General features: G+C 45.8%; 1 protein-coding gene across 1 annotated transcript in view; it reads right to left on the bottom strand.

Moving 5' to 3' along the window:
- The window catches only part of Btbd16 (BTB domain containing 16), a 45348-nt gene extending 27093 nt beyond the window's left edge, over window positions 1-18255 (bottom strand). The window contains exons 1-7 of the mRNA XM_051193164.1: window positions 18209-18255; window positions 14769-14827; window positions 12174-12322; window positions 7638-7711; window positions 5833-5976; window positions 3546-3635; window positions 1958-2072 (exon numbers count right to left, since the gene is read on the bottom strand). Of these exons, the coding sequence (XP_051049121.1) occupies window positions 1958-2072; window positions 3546-3635; window positions 5833-5976; window positions 7638-7711; window positions 12174-12322; window positions 14769-14786 (590 nt within the window). The 5' untranslated portion in view covers window positions 14787-14827; window positions 18209-18255. The remainder of the gene's footprint in view (window positions 1-1957; window positions 2073-3545; window positions 3636-5832; window positions 5977-7637; window positions 7712-12173; window positions 12323-14768; window positions 14828-18208) is intronic.
- Window positions 18256-18467: the final 212 nt, after the last annotated feature.

The raw sequence follows: 18467 nt of genomic DNA, 5'->3' as shown, positions 1-18467 counted from the left end.
AGCAAGCAGACCATCTAAGTCTTTGTGACAAATTGCACCACAATTGCATAGTAAATCAGACAGCCACACAACTCCATGCCATGCCTGTCTTCAGGACCAAAGGGATTCAGTAGGTATACATCCCTGCAACTTGGAGAATGAACAGGACAGTCTAGAAAGACAAATCCCATAAAAGTATTTCCTTGTGACACACATACCCTTTCAGAAGCCTCAGCACACAGAGAAATGCAGAGAGATGCTAAAAGGGGGATTTCAGAGAAGTGTCTTTGCTTATCACAAGCACACATTGTCCTTGAAGTTAATCCTACCCAGCCAGAATGTAACATTTGGGAGTTGTTGACTTCACTCCACCCTACTTGACTCATTTCCTATGTTGTGGAGACTTTAGAGCCATAGGCTTTCAAGTGTAGCCACTTGCCCATTGGTCCCTTTCTGCTTCCCTGGCATCCCAAAGAAGCTCAAGAAACAGTTCTGGGAGAAGCAGACAAGTGAATGAGGACTGAATAAGCAACCCCACCCCACAACTGTGGCCCTAGAAGGGGTTAGGCTCTCACAGAAGCAAGCAACAACATGGCTACCTCACCAGAGCCAAGTGGGATAGTGTGGCAAGTAACTGTGGGTTTGGGGTCCTGGCTGCTTTACTAGGAAGCAAGTTTTGTGTCTCTTAGGCCCCAGCTTTCTCACTAGTAGAGCTAGATCAGGAACACGGCCTGCTCTCAGGGCTGCTTGGGGAGAAGGGCAGATAGTAAGTAAGGAGAAGGAGTTAGGCCCTGCAGAAAGCTGAGAACCATGTCTGACCATGGCCAACCTGCCATCTCCAGGCTTTGGGGCTAGTGTCCCCTAGTCCTCAACAAATCCCAGGCAGACGTTAGGGGATGATGATGAGCCACAGTTTATGACACAAACCCCTGAAGCATGTGGTGAATAGGCACATAGAGAACTAAACTGGGCCTTTACCGCTCACTCACACAATTGCTTTGAAGTCTGAAAAAAAAAAAAAAAAAGCCTTTTGATAAGTGGGGGCTGGTGACCACGCCCCATTTGGCTACATCACTCAAGGCCATGTACTGAGATATGTCCTCAGTTTCTTATGGTATACAAGCTCCAGGGCCAAGGTGAATTCAGGATGTAGAAGCCTTATTCTTAAGTCTTAATTCTGCTGGTCCTCCTCAGGCTCCATGAGGAACCCACCTACGAGGCAGCCAGACCAATCAAAGTAGGCATGGGGATCATGGCCACATCTGATCTTCGAATTTATAAAAAACAAATTTTAAATTACATTAATCGACTTTGTGGGTGAGAGAAGAATATACATGCAACTGTACACATGGGGAGCTCAGAGGAGAACTTGAGGGAGTCGGTTCTCTACTTCTACCATGGGCATCTAAGTAATCAAATTCAGGTCACCAGGCCGTGGCAAGTACCTTTGCCATCTGGGCTGCTCACTGGCCTGATTTTTGCATCTTTTCCTTTCAGAAAGATTTACAGTGACTATGTGTAACATTCTCAACAATAAAAAAAATTATTATTTTCAAGAGTAAAACAAGACTTTATCAGAAGTGAGAAGTCTGAGGACAATCAGAAGTAAGGATGCCAGCTTAGGTGTGTGCGTACTTAATAGAAAAAGGTTTTTATTCCCAAATGAACTCAGATAAAATCGATAAGAGAGCCAGGTTTGAGGGAAGTCACTTCGCACACCTGCATAATCTCTCCCTGTGGTAGGATCTCCCCCACTTGTAATTCATCCCCCTGAGCCATGAATCACTTGGCTGACATGCACAACAATAATGGAGGCTGTCATAAACAATGCATCAGTGTGTTCCCTGATGTCCCTTTCTGGGTTCTGAGTCATGCTTGGTACAAAGGGAACTCCATGAAGGAGGAATGTTTCATGAAATGAGCCGCTAGGAATGCTCTCGGTTTGCACAGACTGGTCTGTCCCTCCTGCCATCCTTACTTTTGAAATAGGCGGTTGAACTGGAGGATGTGAGCAGAAGCCAGTACGCCCAGCACATTGTCCACGTTCATCTCCACCTCGTTCATGTAGAGGTTCTTCAGGGCCAGGGCGAAGGCTGGGGAGGCAGCAGCAGAGGGGAAGCCATTAGTGTGGGATTTGTGTGCCCATCCGGGGGTCTCACTACTCCTGCAGCTGGAAGTGGGTGGAGATGCTTGGAGGAATGGTGAGCACACACTTGGGTGCAGACTACCTGGGGTGATGACCTCCTGGACCCTTAGCCTCCTGGAGAAACTGAGGATGAAGGGAAGGAGAGCTGATCTCCATATGAGGACCCTCCTTGGAGCCTATCTTCAGAGTCTGTGTGTCAGACCACCACATGACCAGCATGTCCCAAGATCTCACCTAACCTGGGGTCCATGGCCCCACAGGAGTGTGTCTACTTGAATCTGTGAAGAATGTTACATACAGGCAGGTGCACTTCTCTAGATCCATGACATGGAGCTTAATGATAGGTTTTCCCTTGGAGTCTGGGGACTTCAGAAGAGTCCAGGCACTTCTGGGAAGAGCCAGGATAATTTAATGATTTAGGAACCAGACCATGGGTCAGATGAACTTGGCCTCCTCTAAATGCAACACGTGCTGAGGACAGTATGGCTATGCTGTTGCAGTGTTCTGTGAGCTGTACCCATGCTCCAGGATACTATCTAGTGCTCCTGACCTACCTACAGGCCTGTGTCATCACAGCATGTCACGCAAGCTGTGTTCACACAGATGACTGACTGGGAAAGCTGGGGAAAGGTCGAACCATCTACCGCTGTTAGAAGCCAGCCAATGGGGACCAGTGGGGAGGGGCAGGTCAAGTGTTGTTTGGGAAGAAGGGTAGGCCCATGGGTGTCCCTGTACCCTACAGGCGTGAGCTTAGTAGGGTAGTTCCCCCAGGTCTGAGAAGCCTGGACATCCATCCCCTCTGTATCTTGTCCCCTCACCATTGACCACATTGATCTTTAGGAGTGATCTGTTCCTTTATTTTTCCTAGCGTCCTCTTGACCCTTCTTTCTCTGCACTGTTCATCTCTCTCCCGCTCTCTCTCTCTGTTTCTGTCTCTTTCTATTTCTCTCTCTCTCTGTTTCTGTTGCTCGCTCTCTCCTCTCTCTCTCTCTCTCTCTCTCTCTCTCTCTCTCTCTCTCTCTCTCTCTCTGTGTGTGTGTGTGTGTGAAGGCCAGGGGTTGATGTCAGATGTCTTGTCAATCACTCTATACCCTATTTTTTTTTTCTTTTTGAGGCTGGGTCTCTCACTGGATCTCGTCACGTTGGCTCAGCTGACTGACCACCCATCAGAGCTTGCAAGCTTGCCTGTGTCTGCCTCCCCGATTCTACATATTATCTGTGTTAAGATGTGCACACATCTGGCTTTTACTTGTGTGCAGAGATCTGAACTTGGGTTCTCGTTCTCATACAGCAAGCTTGGTACTTACTGAGCTATCCCTCCAGTCCCTGCATCTCCTGTTTGCTGTATTTTGCTGTTTACTTTTGTCCCTGGGAGGACCATTCAATGGCTTTCTCAGAATTTGAAGACAGGTTACATTACCAACTCTGGTGACTGCCGGGTCATTGATCTTCAAGGAAATGATGATCTTCTTTATGGGGGATTTTTCTTTGATCTTCTCAGGTGGCTGAGCTAAAGAAGAAAAAGCAGTGTGAAGACAGAGAATGAGGCCCCGCCCTCCTGCACGTAGCCTGGATCTTGGCACATGTTGTTGTGAGCCTGGATCTTGGCACGTGTTGTTTGTATTTTTAGAGGTAACTACTTAGTTCAAAACAGCTTGAGACTCACAAGAAGCTGCAAAGTGGCACAGAAGTTCCTGTGTCACTTTCTGGCTTCCCCTGTGATCTTAGCATTGCCAAACTGGGCACCGGAAATCTTCCTTGTGCTGCCAGGCTTGTTGACTATGGTTTGCTCTCTGCCCGTCCCTCTGTCCTTCCATTTTCCCCATCTAGTCTGTGAGCAGTTTGGGGGCAAAGTGGGCCTCAGCCATTGGTTTTGGTGCCTGGGCTGCATGGGCAGAGCACGAAGCAAGTGGGGTCACAGTGGCCACCCACTGAAGGATGAGTAGGAGGCTATAGCATCCACATGGTGGCGCTCTTCTCATTAATCCTATTAAACTCTCAGCTCTTGCAAGGCAGAGGCAGGCGGATCACTGTGAGTTCAAAGACAGCTTGGTCTACAAAGTGAGTTCCAGGACAGCCAGGACTGTTTACACAGAGAACCTTGTCTCAAACACACTAAGGAACAAAAAGTGTTATCATGTCCATATATCCATGACATATGGTAGGTCAGAAGACAGTCTTGGGAGTCTGTTCTCTTCTTCTACCGTGTGGGTCCCAGAGTCCAAACTCCAATTGTCAGACCTGGTGGTAAGTGCCTTTGCCTGCTGAGCCATCTTACAAGCCCCACAGAGTGGCTCTCCATGTTTTGCCCCATGGATTTTCAAACTGAGAATCCCTGCCACTGAAAAGTTCTGGGTGAGGAGAAGGTAGGGGGCAGGACAATCACCGTTAGCTAGTCCATGTACTTAGAGTTGTTCTAAACAGAGGCTCTCAGACAGGGTTTCCAAGATCATCCCTTCCCCATGGCCCAGAGGCCAGAGCTTCACCTATGATCCCAGGAGCTTCCTGGCCTTCAACTTCTCCCTAGGACCTAAGTTTGCCAGTGTCCCTGTCTTTCTCCTTCTCTAGGGGCCTACACACAGGTCCCCTTCTCAGAGAGGCCTTCCATCGCTGACCCTATATGACCTTATCACCAGCAGGGGTCTTGCAGGACCAAGTCTTCAGAGACACTATTCTGGACTTGGGAAAGATCACATGGACACTGCTCTCTTCCCCATCATGGGCTCTCTGACTTTCCAATGTACCCCTTCTCTAAGTCATCAAAGCCCCCATCGATGGCTTGGTCGGTGGTCTGATCTGAGCTCTGGGAAGATTCGGGAATGCAGCCCTGTTCTAGAGGGCATGAGGCAAGTGCTTAGGAACAGAAAAGACATCAGAAGAAGGGGCTCAGGTCTCCACGCTTCTGTGGGGGAGTCACACATCTGGCTCGCTGCCAGTTCAGATGCTGTTTGGCCTGGTGAATACTAGCAGGTAAGAGAATGTGCTCCAGGCTCAAGGAGGGGTGCAGAGTGGAGACTGGCTGCCTGGCTGGCTGCAGAACAACAAGGCATTGCTTCTACAACCTGACCAGCTGGCTAGCTTTGGGGACCATGGCTCTTCCATTTCACCTGCTTGTGAGTCAATCTTGAGTATAGTCAGGATGAGAAAAGAGGAGGCCCAAGGAGGTTGGGTGCAAAGAGTTGAGAATAAAGAAGTGACTTAACTTCTTTTTTTAGAAGGTGATTAAGTTGAGAAAAAGAAAAGCTGTAACAGCAAGGAAGGGAACAGAAGGAGAAACACACGTGTTAACCTATAGCCAGCATGTACAGGGTAAACAAGTCAGATTTTAAGACTATGCTTTCCTTCCAGAAAGTTCTTAGGGAGATTCATCATAGCCCATCTACCTTGTCTGCTCTAAGAAGCAGGTTGGCTCTGAGTCTTATATGGCTAGGTAAGACTTGTTTGTTGCAAAGATGCACTGAGTACTTGCTATATGTCAGGTATTGTTCTAGAAGCCCCACACCTATTACCTCCTCTAGGCTCCAAAGCCATGCAATGAGAACTTTTGTTCCACACCATGGCTGAGGAAGCAGGTTGAACACACGGTGAGCTCACATTGTAGAGTATGATTTATCTCTAATGAAGATGACCATGTGCCAGTCAATGACCATGTTCTCTCAATCCTGAAGGTATCTGTGGTGCTAGACCCAGGTCCCCTGGGAGATTACCTTTCAGAATCTTGTCCAGCTCCTTTGACCGGCCTCTAGTGTTCTGTATCAGGGCTGTCAAGTAAAGCTTGGCCAAGGTCTCAGACTGAAAAATCTGAGGGTGGTGGAGTTCCCACTTGAAGCCAAGGCATTCAAGGATCACATCTGAGGAGAGAAAAATCATAGTCTCCTTCCAATGGCCATAGTGACTCAGTAGGTAAAAGGAACAAGTGACTTCATGGGCCTTAGTGTAGTGTGGGACCAAGTGTTTGCTGGCTTTGAGGGGGGCTACATGAACAAGGTTATAGCAATTGAGGGTTGCTGACAAAATTGTTGTTTTCCAAGACATGTAAGCTACTCTCTAATTCAGGGGCTTAGAAAGGTCTCAGAAAGACCTTTAGGGACCTTCTTAAGCAGACTTTCTTAGGGGGCTTCATATTGAAGTAAGATGGCACTGTAAAGAAAGCCCTTTGCAAACTGTGGATGCCTTCTGTGGGGCCATCTGACCCGTGTCTGTCATAGATGATTAAGAAGAGACCTTGAATGGATTGCAGGTGAATATGTAAGTGTGCCCTGCCAAGATGAGACATGAGGGGGGTGGGTGGGTGAGAGGACTCTGCACGACTCAGTCCTACTGTTAGCACAGAGCTGGGGAGGGGTGGGTGTAAGGGACAATTGCTCCAAACCAGACGTGATCTAGAAGGCCACTTGCTGTTTCTTGGCTTTGCCAATAGTCTGACTATGTGACTTGGGATACCTGTCTCTCCTTCCCAATATTGTAATTCACCAACTTAAGATACTGATTCATGTTGGAGTTCAGAAACTGAGTTTGCATCCCAAATCTTGGATGACCTCAGGCAGTTTGGTTATGCTGGGTTAGGAAAAAAAAATGTTCCCTATATGTAGGGTGGTCATGGGAAGGAACAGAATTATAGATCCAGCATGCTCCTTCTCTGGATATCAGCCTCAACTTTGAAGACAGCCATTACATGATAGACGTCCCTAATCAATCCCGGTGTTCTTTCTCTTCACCATGAGAAGGTCTCCGACTGCTTCTATAAGTCCGCAGAATTGGCAGATGAGAATAAATGATTAGCTTTCCCTCCTTTAAGAGGCTGGCTTTGGAGTAGAGGTGTGGCTCAGTGGTAGAGTGCATGTACACATGACGGCTTAGGTTCATCTCCAGCATAACAAATGGTAGAAAAAGCACTACATTTATCTTCCCACTTTCCTCACCTGGTTCAATGGGTCTTTTCCTATTCTGATTTATGCTCCTGTCACAGAAAAGTCCTCTGGGACAAGTGTCAAGCTACATGACCCCAAAGGGTCAAAACTCCAGCTGCCTGTGCCTGAAAGCTAGGTGTAAACTCTTTTTTTTTTATTTTATTAATTTATATTTTATGTATGAGTACTCTGCATGTATAACTACATGCCAGAAGAGGGCATCATGCCTATATAGATGGTTGTGAGCCACCATGTGGTTGCTGGGAATTGAACCCGGGACCTCTGGAAGAACAGCCAGTGCTCTTAATCCCTGGGCTATCTCTCCAGCTCATGTATAGACTCTTCTAAAGACTACTTATTGTCATCGGTGTGTTTGTCTTTACTGTGTCACATGCACATGTGTGTGCAGAGCATGGATTCACTCCTTAACATAGAAGAGTGTTTACAAACACCTGTCCCATGTCAGATACTGTGGTACATAAAAATTGTGGTTGATGGAACAGAGATCTTCCCATGGCTGATACCCTTCCACAGGGACCAGAGGCAGGCCATGAAATCAGCATAGTTCTGCTTGAATCCACTGGTGACTGGTGACAACTCACCTGCTTCCCCACTTTGGACGTCATTGTTCTCGATATTATCAGAGAAAAGCTTTGGGAATTTTGAAATGCATAATCTTGAAGGAAAAACACAAACAGATGATCCAGAGGTTTATAACAAATTTTTTTTTCACTAACTGTAACAGTTATGAGAGGAGTGGGAGACAGGCTCTATATGTCTTAACTCGTTATATGAGCCAGGAGTTGGAAAAAGAAGGGCAACATCCCCAAACCTTAAATGTCTGCACCAGATAGGACCCAGAGGACCACGTAGCTCCATATGGCTACTTTTGGCTTCACCATTAGTTTGGCTGTATGACCTGAGGTACACGTGTCTTCTTCCTGATATGATTATTGCTACTCACTAACTTTTGATAGTGTTTCGTGTCAGGGTTCAGAAATTGGGCCACAACTCGTCCTATTGATTACTTTACTAAAACATCTGTCCCTACATCATCCATCTCCACGGCATCCATCCCTACATCATCTATCCTCATAGCACCCATCCCCATGACATCCATCATTCCAGTATCCCATGTCATCTATCCTTACAGTATCCATCACTAAAACAGAACCCTATCACGTCTCTCGCTCTCAACCTGGCTGACCCCAAACACTGATCCTTGTTCTTGCTAGTGAGCATGACCTACCAAGGAGGTATTCGAGGCTACCCTTGACTATGGAATGGCACTGCCTTTGGAAAATCTCTATAACAATGGCACACATGAGGTCCTCAATAAATACCCTGCTGGAGAGGAACATAGAGTGTTCTTTTCTAGAACACCAACTGCCAGTCTCAGGACAGCTGAAAATTAACCTCACAGTCTACCCAAACCTTACCCTGTTCCTCTACCCCAGCTCCTGTCTCAGAACATGGATCCCCATGTCCCCAAGCCAGCCAAGATGTGACAAGACATTGTCACATCTGATGAAATGCTCTCTTCAACCTGTTCATGTGTCTTTGCCTTCATTACTTAGCCTTTGTCCATGCTACTTCTTGTCTGCCTAGTCATTGCCAGTGTCCCAGCCTCTATTGCATCCTTTCCTGGTCATACCACACAGAGCTGGCCTTGTCGCTCCTGTTGGGGATCCACCATTGTGTCCCCATAGGCTCACTGGCAAAGCTCCAGGCTCCTGCCTCATCACAACCTTTTGCCTCCCGCTCTGGCTGCAGCCTTTTCTGGTTTCCTGAATGCAGCTCCCACACACTCACAGGTCCTGTCGCCATGCTGAGGTCTCTCCATTTTCTCTCCAGGGGCTCTTACTAATGTTCTAGGAGAAGCTTCATTGTTGCTTTCTCTGGGCCAGCACCACCATCCCCATGGATCCCCAAGATCCCACTAAAACGTCTGCAATGCCATCTGGTTGCCTAGCTACTCCTGTGTCCTCTACATAGGAGTGTTTACTGTAGTGGCCCTGGCACAAGTCACCATATGAGTGTTGCATCAATGTCCTCTGAATCTATGAGTATGAATAGCAACAGTGATAATGCTTTTCACAGACACTATGTACTCTACATGCAGAGTGTGGAAATAAATTAAAACTTGAGTCACATATTCAGTTAGAAGATGATTGTCCTAAGAAAACCAATCAGCCAAGGGACACTTGTAGACCACATCTGGTCTGTGTATTCTGGTGTCCACTTGGGAATGCTGTTTTCCAGTGATTCATAAGCTCTCATGAGCCAGGTGCATGGAGGCGGTTTGGGCAGGAGCCTGTTTCCGGAATAATAGTGACAGCATGGAACCCTTTCCAGGACAGAGATGGCTGCAAATGACTCAACCTCAGGAAGGCCTGGGAGCCTGAGTTGTTTACTCAGCAGGAGTGATGGTCTGGACCCAGCTATCCTCAAACCCTCCCTCAATCACTTAGGTGACATGTCTGAGAAGATGTGGGCAGGGTTAAAAGTTCAGGCCATCACCTTAAATGGGACTGATGGGTTTTGGAAACTACAGGGCACTGTCCATGAGCTCAATCTGCCTTACAAACATCCCCATTGCCAGCTGAGCCAGGAGATGCCAGATGACAAAATGGACACACTGCTTCCCCTGGCTCATTTTTAGGGTCACTAGTAGAATCTATGGTATAAACATGGCTTCACTCACCAGGAGGAAAAGTACCCTGTAAAAATGTGACAGGGGTCAATGGTAATGTGCTTATAGGCTGGCACTTGTTCCCTCAAGTTGTGGCCCACGATGAAGAAAGAGAAAAGGGGACTCATGAAGCTTCTCAGGGATGTATAAGTCTCCTATAACAAGCCACACATGGGAATGCTGGCTTGATACTTAGGTGTTGAGAACTCCAATCTGACTTACTGAGAAGAATTACACAGACCTGGGTCCACGTGACTTAGGGACCTGCCTCTTGGTCTCAAGAGAAAAGATGACTGGGAGGGTAGAAGGATGAATGTGTGAAGGGCCTACCATTAAGCCTACACTTGGTTCATATTTGCTTTTCTGTCTCCCTATAATAACTCAGGCCCTATGTCCCTACTCGCCCTCACAGAACTGTACCCTGATAAAATATCAAGGGATCTCCTGTTGATATTTTCATCTCTCCGCATGACCTCATTGTCCTTGATATGGACTTGACATTGCAGACTGGATGGAAGGACAAGATCAATCAGGGACCAAGAAGGGCTGTAGGCTCACTTCCCATCATGTCTGGGTCTGTAGTGGGTGGGCCCTTCCTTTAAGTCTTGGCTGGGCAGCACCTTACCTCTTTGGGTAAGTGACAGTGTGCATCTACATATGCCAGAACCCTCCAAGACAGCTTGAATTATTTTTGAGTGTGTCTGTTAAAGGTTTTCCCATGAATAATATCATATAAGAAAGCATATTCAATTTGTATATAAGAAATCACAGTTGTATGAAAGGAGTCAATACTTCCATGTTTCTCAGCCCCCAGCCCCACTCTGTACTCTAAGTGATGCTAGCTACAGAGCCCTGCACAGTGTCTAGGACTGCGCTTCTGAGTCCCCCACGCCCTGGAAACCCACAGACACAACAAGCAGAACTTGCCAGTTGGATGGCACCCAGGGCACTGACCTGTCCAAGGCATAGCCACAGACCCAAAATAAACAGAAGCTGAGTGACCATTGATGCAATATGTTTACTACAGTTTGATCTGGCTCCTGTCAAAGTTGACAATGACCCCTTGTGGGAGAAGCCTCACAATACAAGAGACAGGCCCAGGACTTTACTGATCAGGTAGGGTTGGGGAGCAGTGTGTGCTTTGGGGGACACGTGTGTGCTATACAGTACAATTCCAGACACACACATACTGGCCTTGGAATGTGACATCAGAAAGTCTCCTGGTATCTAAAGGTACACATTATTAGGAATACTTCCTTTATTACCTAAATTAAGTGTTGTCTATCTATATAAAAAAAATAAGTAAACAGGGAAAAAAAATTAGAACTTTTAACGTGTTTTCCAAGAGTTTTTCACAGTCCCAAGGATTGATTCCCAATATAAAGACAGAATTGCAATCCCATGTTTGTGAAACAAAATCTGATTCCCCCACACCATGGCAGACTCTACCAAGATAATTGTTCAATTTATGTAGCATCTACTTGCTTGTAAGAATAATAAGAAGCATTTCTAATACACAGACTAATATAGTGTACCAGATTTATTCATCCATTGAGTTTTCAAGGGAGTTTCCATCATCACCATTTCACAGATGAGGAAAGTGATGGGCTCAGTGAGGTTTAGACTAAAGGTCACATTGACCAGTCACTCAGCAAACATGGAACCAGAAGATCTTCCATGCCAGATACTGCTTCAGGGAGCAGCCTTTGCCTAGGTGGACTTAACCATGAGTGCATGAGACAGAACTGGTTCAGAGATTAGTGACCCCAAGCCAGGGCAAAAGCACCTGGAAGTGAAGGAGCCTTCTGTAATTAGGTCCATTGCTGTGTCCTCCAGACAGGTAGAACTCACAATTTGGAGGAGTAATGGTCTAGCTTGATGCTGAGACTACCAACTAAGAGAGGTAAGGGGAACAATAGCCTGGGTAGAAATGGGAATTCATGAGAATTCACATCAAAACACTTAGCCATAGGAGGGAAGGCCTAGTCCCTATTCCAAATGACTTGACAGATTTAGATGACCCCTCCTGGAAGGCATCACCTTACATGTGGAGTGAGGGGATGGGAGGGGGATGGGAGAATGGGAGAGAGGGAAAGAGGGAGGGAGGGAGAGGGAACTGGGATGGATATGTAAAATAAAAACAAAACAAAACAAAAACATTTAACCATGGAGCTTTTTTTAAGAGAAAATTTGGTCCCTGGATGAGGAATTTAGAATCCAATGGGGGAACTGAAAAGCTGCTTTCCAGTCACCACCAGCAGACCTTGTCAGAGCAAGAAGTCACTTTAGACCCTGTCCATGCCTATGAATGATCTTCTAGTGAAGCTTCCTTATAGACATGCCTGGACTATCTATCCAGCATGGTCTAGTTATCAAGCACCTCCCCTCCCCTCCCCTCCCTTCCTGGGCTGCCATCCCATAACTATGGGCCTTCCACCCTTCTTACCTTTCTGGGTTCTTCAGAGCTTCTTCTAGATCTATGTTCAAAACATTGCACATCTGGGAGAGGGCCAGCAGGTCCCCACAGAAATACTGTTGGGGAAAACGCCACCGGTTGGTTGCACCAACAATCCGGCGCTCCAGCCGAGTCTTGCGCTGCTTGATCAAAGAGAGAAGGGCCTTTAACTTCACCCAAATGTCAGCTTCCCCAGACTGTACAGCACAAAGAAAACCAATGCAGTCTTTAAACTGCTGGTGAACTCTCAGACCTGGGTAGCATCTGTCACAGGGCATCTTCTCAGTATAAGAGTGATGTGTTCTGTGGTTCAAACTATGAAGTAAGTACTTTGGAATTTGGGGTCTGGAAGAAGAGCTTCCTATGACAAAAAGGTCAATTGTCATTTGTAGGTAGCTAAGAATTCACCAGTAGGCACAGTACTGTGCTTCAAGTACTCTTCTTTGAGCACTTAGCCTAGCATCAGTCAGAGAGATGTAATGGACAATGAGTTTTCCTTTTGGAAAAATATACAACACAAAATTCACTATCTTATTCAATTATAGCATATGGGTCAATATTACTCAACCATCACCTCTATAGAGCTCCAGAATATCTTCATCACTTACCAAAGAACTCTATATTCACTAGGCTTCCCATCCATTACCCCCTCCCCACTGCTGGTGACCACTAAACGACTTTCTGACTATAGCTTTGCTCACTGTGGTTATTGTAAGTGTAGGATCTCACAATGTCTGGCTCTTTGTGTCTGGGTGCTTTCAGTTGCCATGATTCCAAGGTTCATCCAGGTATCAGCATTTGCTTCTTTTTCAAGGCTCAAGGACATTGCATTGAGTGACTCTTCCACAATTTATCATTTCATCAGTTGATGACAACTGAGTTGTTCCTGCCTCTTGCTGTTTTTATGCATCATGCTGCTAGGAACATTCATACAGTTTCCTTAATGGAAGAGAACACCAGGAATCTAACTCTCAGACTGATGACTCAAAGACGCGTAGAAGGAAAAACTCGCCACGAGGGATCCATGGGAATGGAAGTCATCAATCCTAAGCCATCCAAGCACCAAGGGAACAGTGGAGATACGGGATGTGGGATCTGAATCTAATTCCTATTATTATCACTTACTGATGGACAACTTTGGGCAAGTCACCTAACCTTTTGAGTCCTTCAGACATCATTTAAATTGGGGATTAGCTTAAATGGAATGGTGGCAAAGATGATGATTAAAGTAGTATGTTAATACAATGGCAGTGATGGTAATGCCAGTAATGATTTGGTAGTGATTTTGGCGATCATGGTGATATCGATTTTAGTATTGTTGGTGGTGAGGTGCTGGTGATGATAGTATGATATTGTTATTGGTGGTGGTAGTGACAATAATGGTGACAAAGATGGTGACTGTGATGATACCATCTAAGTTGTAGAGTTATTAAGAGGATAAAACAAAACGGTTTGGGAAATGTGTCTCAGCATATCGCCTAACTAGGTGACTGTAAGCTGTGGGTTGAGTTCAGTCGTGGTCCTGCTGCAGTGAGGCACCAAAAGGGTCAGCTCAGCAGTGGGGCTGCTCTCTGGTTTCTGGACAATGCTGCCTGGACTCACCCTTCCCTGTAGTCAGCCAGTTAAGCCTGAGACCTTCAGTCATGCAGGCCCTGGCCCTTATGGAGACATGGGAATCCCACCGTAATCCTGTGCTGCTTCCTTCCCATCCATGTGTGTGAATGTACACATCAATGCACATGTGTGGATGCCTCTGAGCATTTGTGTGTGTGCACAGTCAGAGGCTGACAACTGGATATTTTCTTTATCGCCCTTAGCTTTATTTTTTAAAGCAAATTTTAATTTTTAAAGGGTCTCTTGCTGAACCCAAGCTCATCAATTCAGCAAGAACAACTCTCTACAAGCCCCAGGATTCTGTCTTTTCCCACCCCCAGCACTGGGGAAGCTCCACCCACACTTAATTTTTATGGATACTGAGGGATCAAACTTGTTATTAGCCTCACATGGCAAGCACTTACTGACTGAGCCATGTGAACGAAAGTTTCCCTAGAAAGAAGCGATGCCTTCTGTTGAAATTTCTATGAGGTCGATGCATTGATGATGACTTCAATGACCATGGAGAGGTTAGAATTCTGCAGGTCCAGAGCCTAGCTACAATTTATCTTGGACTATTGTCAGTCCCCTTACTAGCCATTCCTTCTGTGTCTGACACATCCTTGTGACTATCAGGTGAAACATTTTGCAATATATTAACAGCCTAAAATCTCAAAATGTCATTAGCTAACACAGAGAGAGCTGTAGCAGAGATTTCCCCACATGGGTGTGACCTATCTACCTAATGGCAACATACTTGACAGTGTACTGGTTTATAATTGACAGTGTATTGATTATAAAATGTCATGAAGCTGTTACTATGTCAGAACTTTAGAGTAACCTAAATCTGTGTTCCTGAGTAGAGATCATTTATATTTGGCTCTAGAATAAACTACCTGTTATCCCCTTTGAGGTGAAAACCATGGTTTTTGCATGAACAACCATCTTCCCAGCCCTGCCATTACCTGCCTCCTGGTGAATGGACCTACTTACCGGACTCAACATTTTCATAAATGGTAGTGGAGATGACAAGGAAGAAAAGAGATGAGTATCTGGAAGACAAAAGAGCTAAAGCTGAACATTTTAACACATCCCTGAAGCACCTCATCAGAATATTATAGTGGAAATATCTAAAGAATCTCTCTTTTACCAAAGAGGAATCATGAGAAAGCTTTAATTGTAGGTCAAGTATCAAAGCAAGATGGGCTACATCCCAGGCCTAGGTTCTCTTGGTTTGTTTGTTTGTGAGACAGGGTTTCTCTGTGAGACAGTCTCGGCTGTCCTGTAACTCACTCTGGAGACCAGGCTGGCCTTGAACTCACTGAGATCCTCCTGCCTCTGCCTTCCAAGTGCTGGGATTACGTTCTCAAAGGCATATCTGTGGATGGATCTATGCTGTCGTGTTGGAAAAGCATCTCAGATGGGGCAGCACAGATATGACTTCTCATGTTGTCAAGAGGATGGAGATGAAAGGATGGCTGCAAGCAGAGTGAGCACGTATCAGGAGACAAAGGGGAACTTTGCCAACTAGCCCCCAACAACAGGTAGAGCCAGGGCTGTGCTGGGGCCCAGCGGATTTATGATTACTTTGGCTTAAGGGCCATGGAAGAAGACTACTGGCATTCTTCTGCTGGTTCTGAATGCCATTAGGGCAATTTGGTTACAAGTAACAGAAACCCATCTGATTAATGGTCTGCTAAAAAAAAATTACATGCATACATACATACATATATACACACATTTATACGTGTGTGTGTGTGTGTGTGTGTGTGTGTGTGTGTGTGTGTGTGTGTATGAACAAGAGGGTAGGATTACCTGAAAGATGCTAGTGGGGGAGGACACTCACAGATTCCCCAGAAAGACTGGGAATCTGCTACAAGGACTGAGTTACAAGCACCAAAGGCTGTTTTTGTCAGAGGTTCCCAGGAGGCTAAATCAGCTCCCCATACCCCATCTCCATGAGGTTCTACTCAAGCCAATGTCCCTCTCTCTTTTTTAAACATTTTAACTTTTTAAAAAATTTTATTTGATTTTATTTTATGTGCACTGACATGAGGTTGTTGGATCCTCTGGAAATGGAGTTATAGACAGTTGAGAGCTGACATGCGGATGCTAAGAATTGAACCCAGGTCCTGGAAGATCAGCCCTTTAGAGCCATCTCTTCAGTTCCTTTTTTTTTATGTGTACATTTATTTTATGTGGACCAGATCTCCTAGAACCAGAGTTACAGGCAGTTTTAAGCCCCCATGTGGATGCTGGGAACTAAACCTGGGTCTTCTTACAAGAGCAGTATGTATTCTGAACTGCTGAGCCATCTCTGAGGCCCAAGGTCAAATTCTTGACAAGTGGGCCCCAATGACCTAACTTAAACACCCAAGTAATTCTTCCAACTAGACGCTGTGTAATGGGGGCTCATTTGTTCCCCAGAACAAAAATGAGGAGCAAGGGGAAAGTAGATGGGCAGGTGAGAAGACATTAGAGTCTGTGGCACTTGCTGACCAAGACTCTCATCTACTCTCTGCTTTCCAAGTGGCACTTGACCTGGATTACAGCCAAGGTAGCAGAGTGACTTAGTCATGCATCCATTCTACAGGTACTTCCTGGGTACAAGGGTTGCTTGTTTCTGAGAGATGACAGACAGCAAGACGAGAATGACCTCTGCCTCATGGGATTTCCACTCCATGTGAGCAGACAGAATTATCTTTTCATTTAAAATTAAGTACATTAAAAACAAACAAGGGCTGGAGAGATAGCTCAGTGGTTGAGCCCTGGCTGCTCTTCCAGAGGTCCTGAGTTCAGTTCCTAGCAACCACATGGTGGCTCACAACCATCCATCAAGATCTGGTGCCCTCTTCTGGCATGTAGGTGTACATGCAGGCAGAACAATCTATACATACATAAATAAGTAAATAAATAAATCTTTTTTAAAAAGAAAATTTGACAAGGGCTACATGGTATTTCATACAATGGGTGCCTCATTTTTCATTAAAACAGTCCTCTGTCATTAGTCATTGCAGCTACTTCCTGTATCCTATTTGCATAAACAGCAAGAGCAACACATACGTGTTATTAAGGCTGGTAGTTTATATTGACATATGTATATATGTTTGTTGTCTACATAGGTATCCAAACATACATACATACATATATATCTTTGTATGTTACTGCCCTTATTTCTGCAAATCAGATCTTCTAATGGAATTATGAGTTACACTTGTTTAATTATAATAGATAAATGCTAATTCTCCTCACCAAAAGTTGTTATAGCTTGCATTGCCAGCACCAGTTTTTAAGTACTAGGTTTACCAGTGTATGTTTTTGGTAATCTGGTGACACATGGCTTCAGACTATTCTCATTTGAACTTCCCTGGCCACCAGTAAGCAAGGGTGCTCTTTTTCACATTATTCTACGGTTTACTCTCTGTGTCCTGGGCTTTGCTTTTCCGTCTCCCACTGAGCTGCTGAGGTTCTCTGGGCATTGTCTGGGTGTTTGCTGTGTACAGTGCTGAGAACACAACTCTATGCTTTATGCGTCTGCCCCACGTGCCTCACAGGTGTGCCACATTCTCAGCATACCATTTGGTTTCTTTGTTTATATTTTTTAAATTATTTAACTGGGAATTAGGTATGGGAAGCACGTTGTGTGAGTTTCTGTTTTCTTTGATGGATTCTCACTTAAAAACTTGCATAGCAAAGCAACCCGGGTAGGAATGGGTCTGAGTGGTAGAGCTGCAAGTGGATAGCCCTAGACTGGATCCTCAGCAATGTGCATGCGCATGCTCATTCGTGTGTGCGCGCGCGCATGCACACACACACACACACACACACACACACACACACACACACACACACGTTTTCTTTCATGGCTGGGTCTCCACATTTCTGTTCCACCTCCAGGGAGTACATAGAGGCTTCTCTGCCCTGTTTTTCACACAGAAGTCAGAATGACCTCCAGCTCCCTAGCCTAAAAACCCTTGTCTACTTTCCACTGTTGCAGATAAGAACTCTGAGTCTTCAGTGTGGCCCAGCGGCATCTAAGGAGAGAGGAGGGGGCTTCATGTGGATTTCGTGTAGAGCTAGTCAGCACATGAAGAAACGCTCCTGCCAGGACCCTCCATATAAAAGGCTCATTTCAGTCTAGTGGCTGCTGCTCAACTCCGCTTCTTTTAGTCATTGTCTTACTAGCTGGCCTTGAACCCCAGGGCATCCCAATGGCCCTAAAATGTATTATCTTTTATGTCTCCCTGGGAGATATGTGCTTGGTGGGATTTAGTTGTTGCTTCCTATGTCCTCTGGTAAGGAAGCTGTCTGTTCAGTTCCCAGCCAGGATCCTCTGACGTGTCTCCCTGTTCTGCTGGAGCTACATGCAAGCAGCTCCCATCACTAGGTGAGCCCTTGGTCTCTGCCATGGGTGAAGTACCAGTCCCACTTACTGTTCTGAAGTCCTGTTGCCCACTGGAGGATGTTCACAGAGGTTGGGTGTGGAGCAGAGGAATGGTCGTTGTACTGAACTCTGAATTATGGGATAGCTGGAGGCTGGGCACCTTCTGAGCCTGAATCTTGAAAGCTCTCATGACATCTGGGGCTCACCCCTTTTTCCTATGGGCCAAGATGCTTTGCTGGGAGAGCCTGCCTTTGGCTTCCTGGGGTAGTAATGGGTACCATGGTAACAGCAGTCAGATTCCAAGGACT

Source organism: Phodopus roborovskii, unplaced genomic scaffold, assembly GCF_943737965.1.
Source record: "Phodopus roborovskii unplaced genomic scaffold, PHOROB, whole genome shotgun sequence".
Classification (NCBI taxonomy): Eukaryota; Metazoa; Chordata; class Mammalia; order Rodentia; family Cricetidae; genus Phodopus; species Phodopus roborovskii.
Note: the sequence above shows the minus strand (reverse complement) of the source record. Positions and strands in the feature narration are given on the sequence as shown.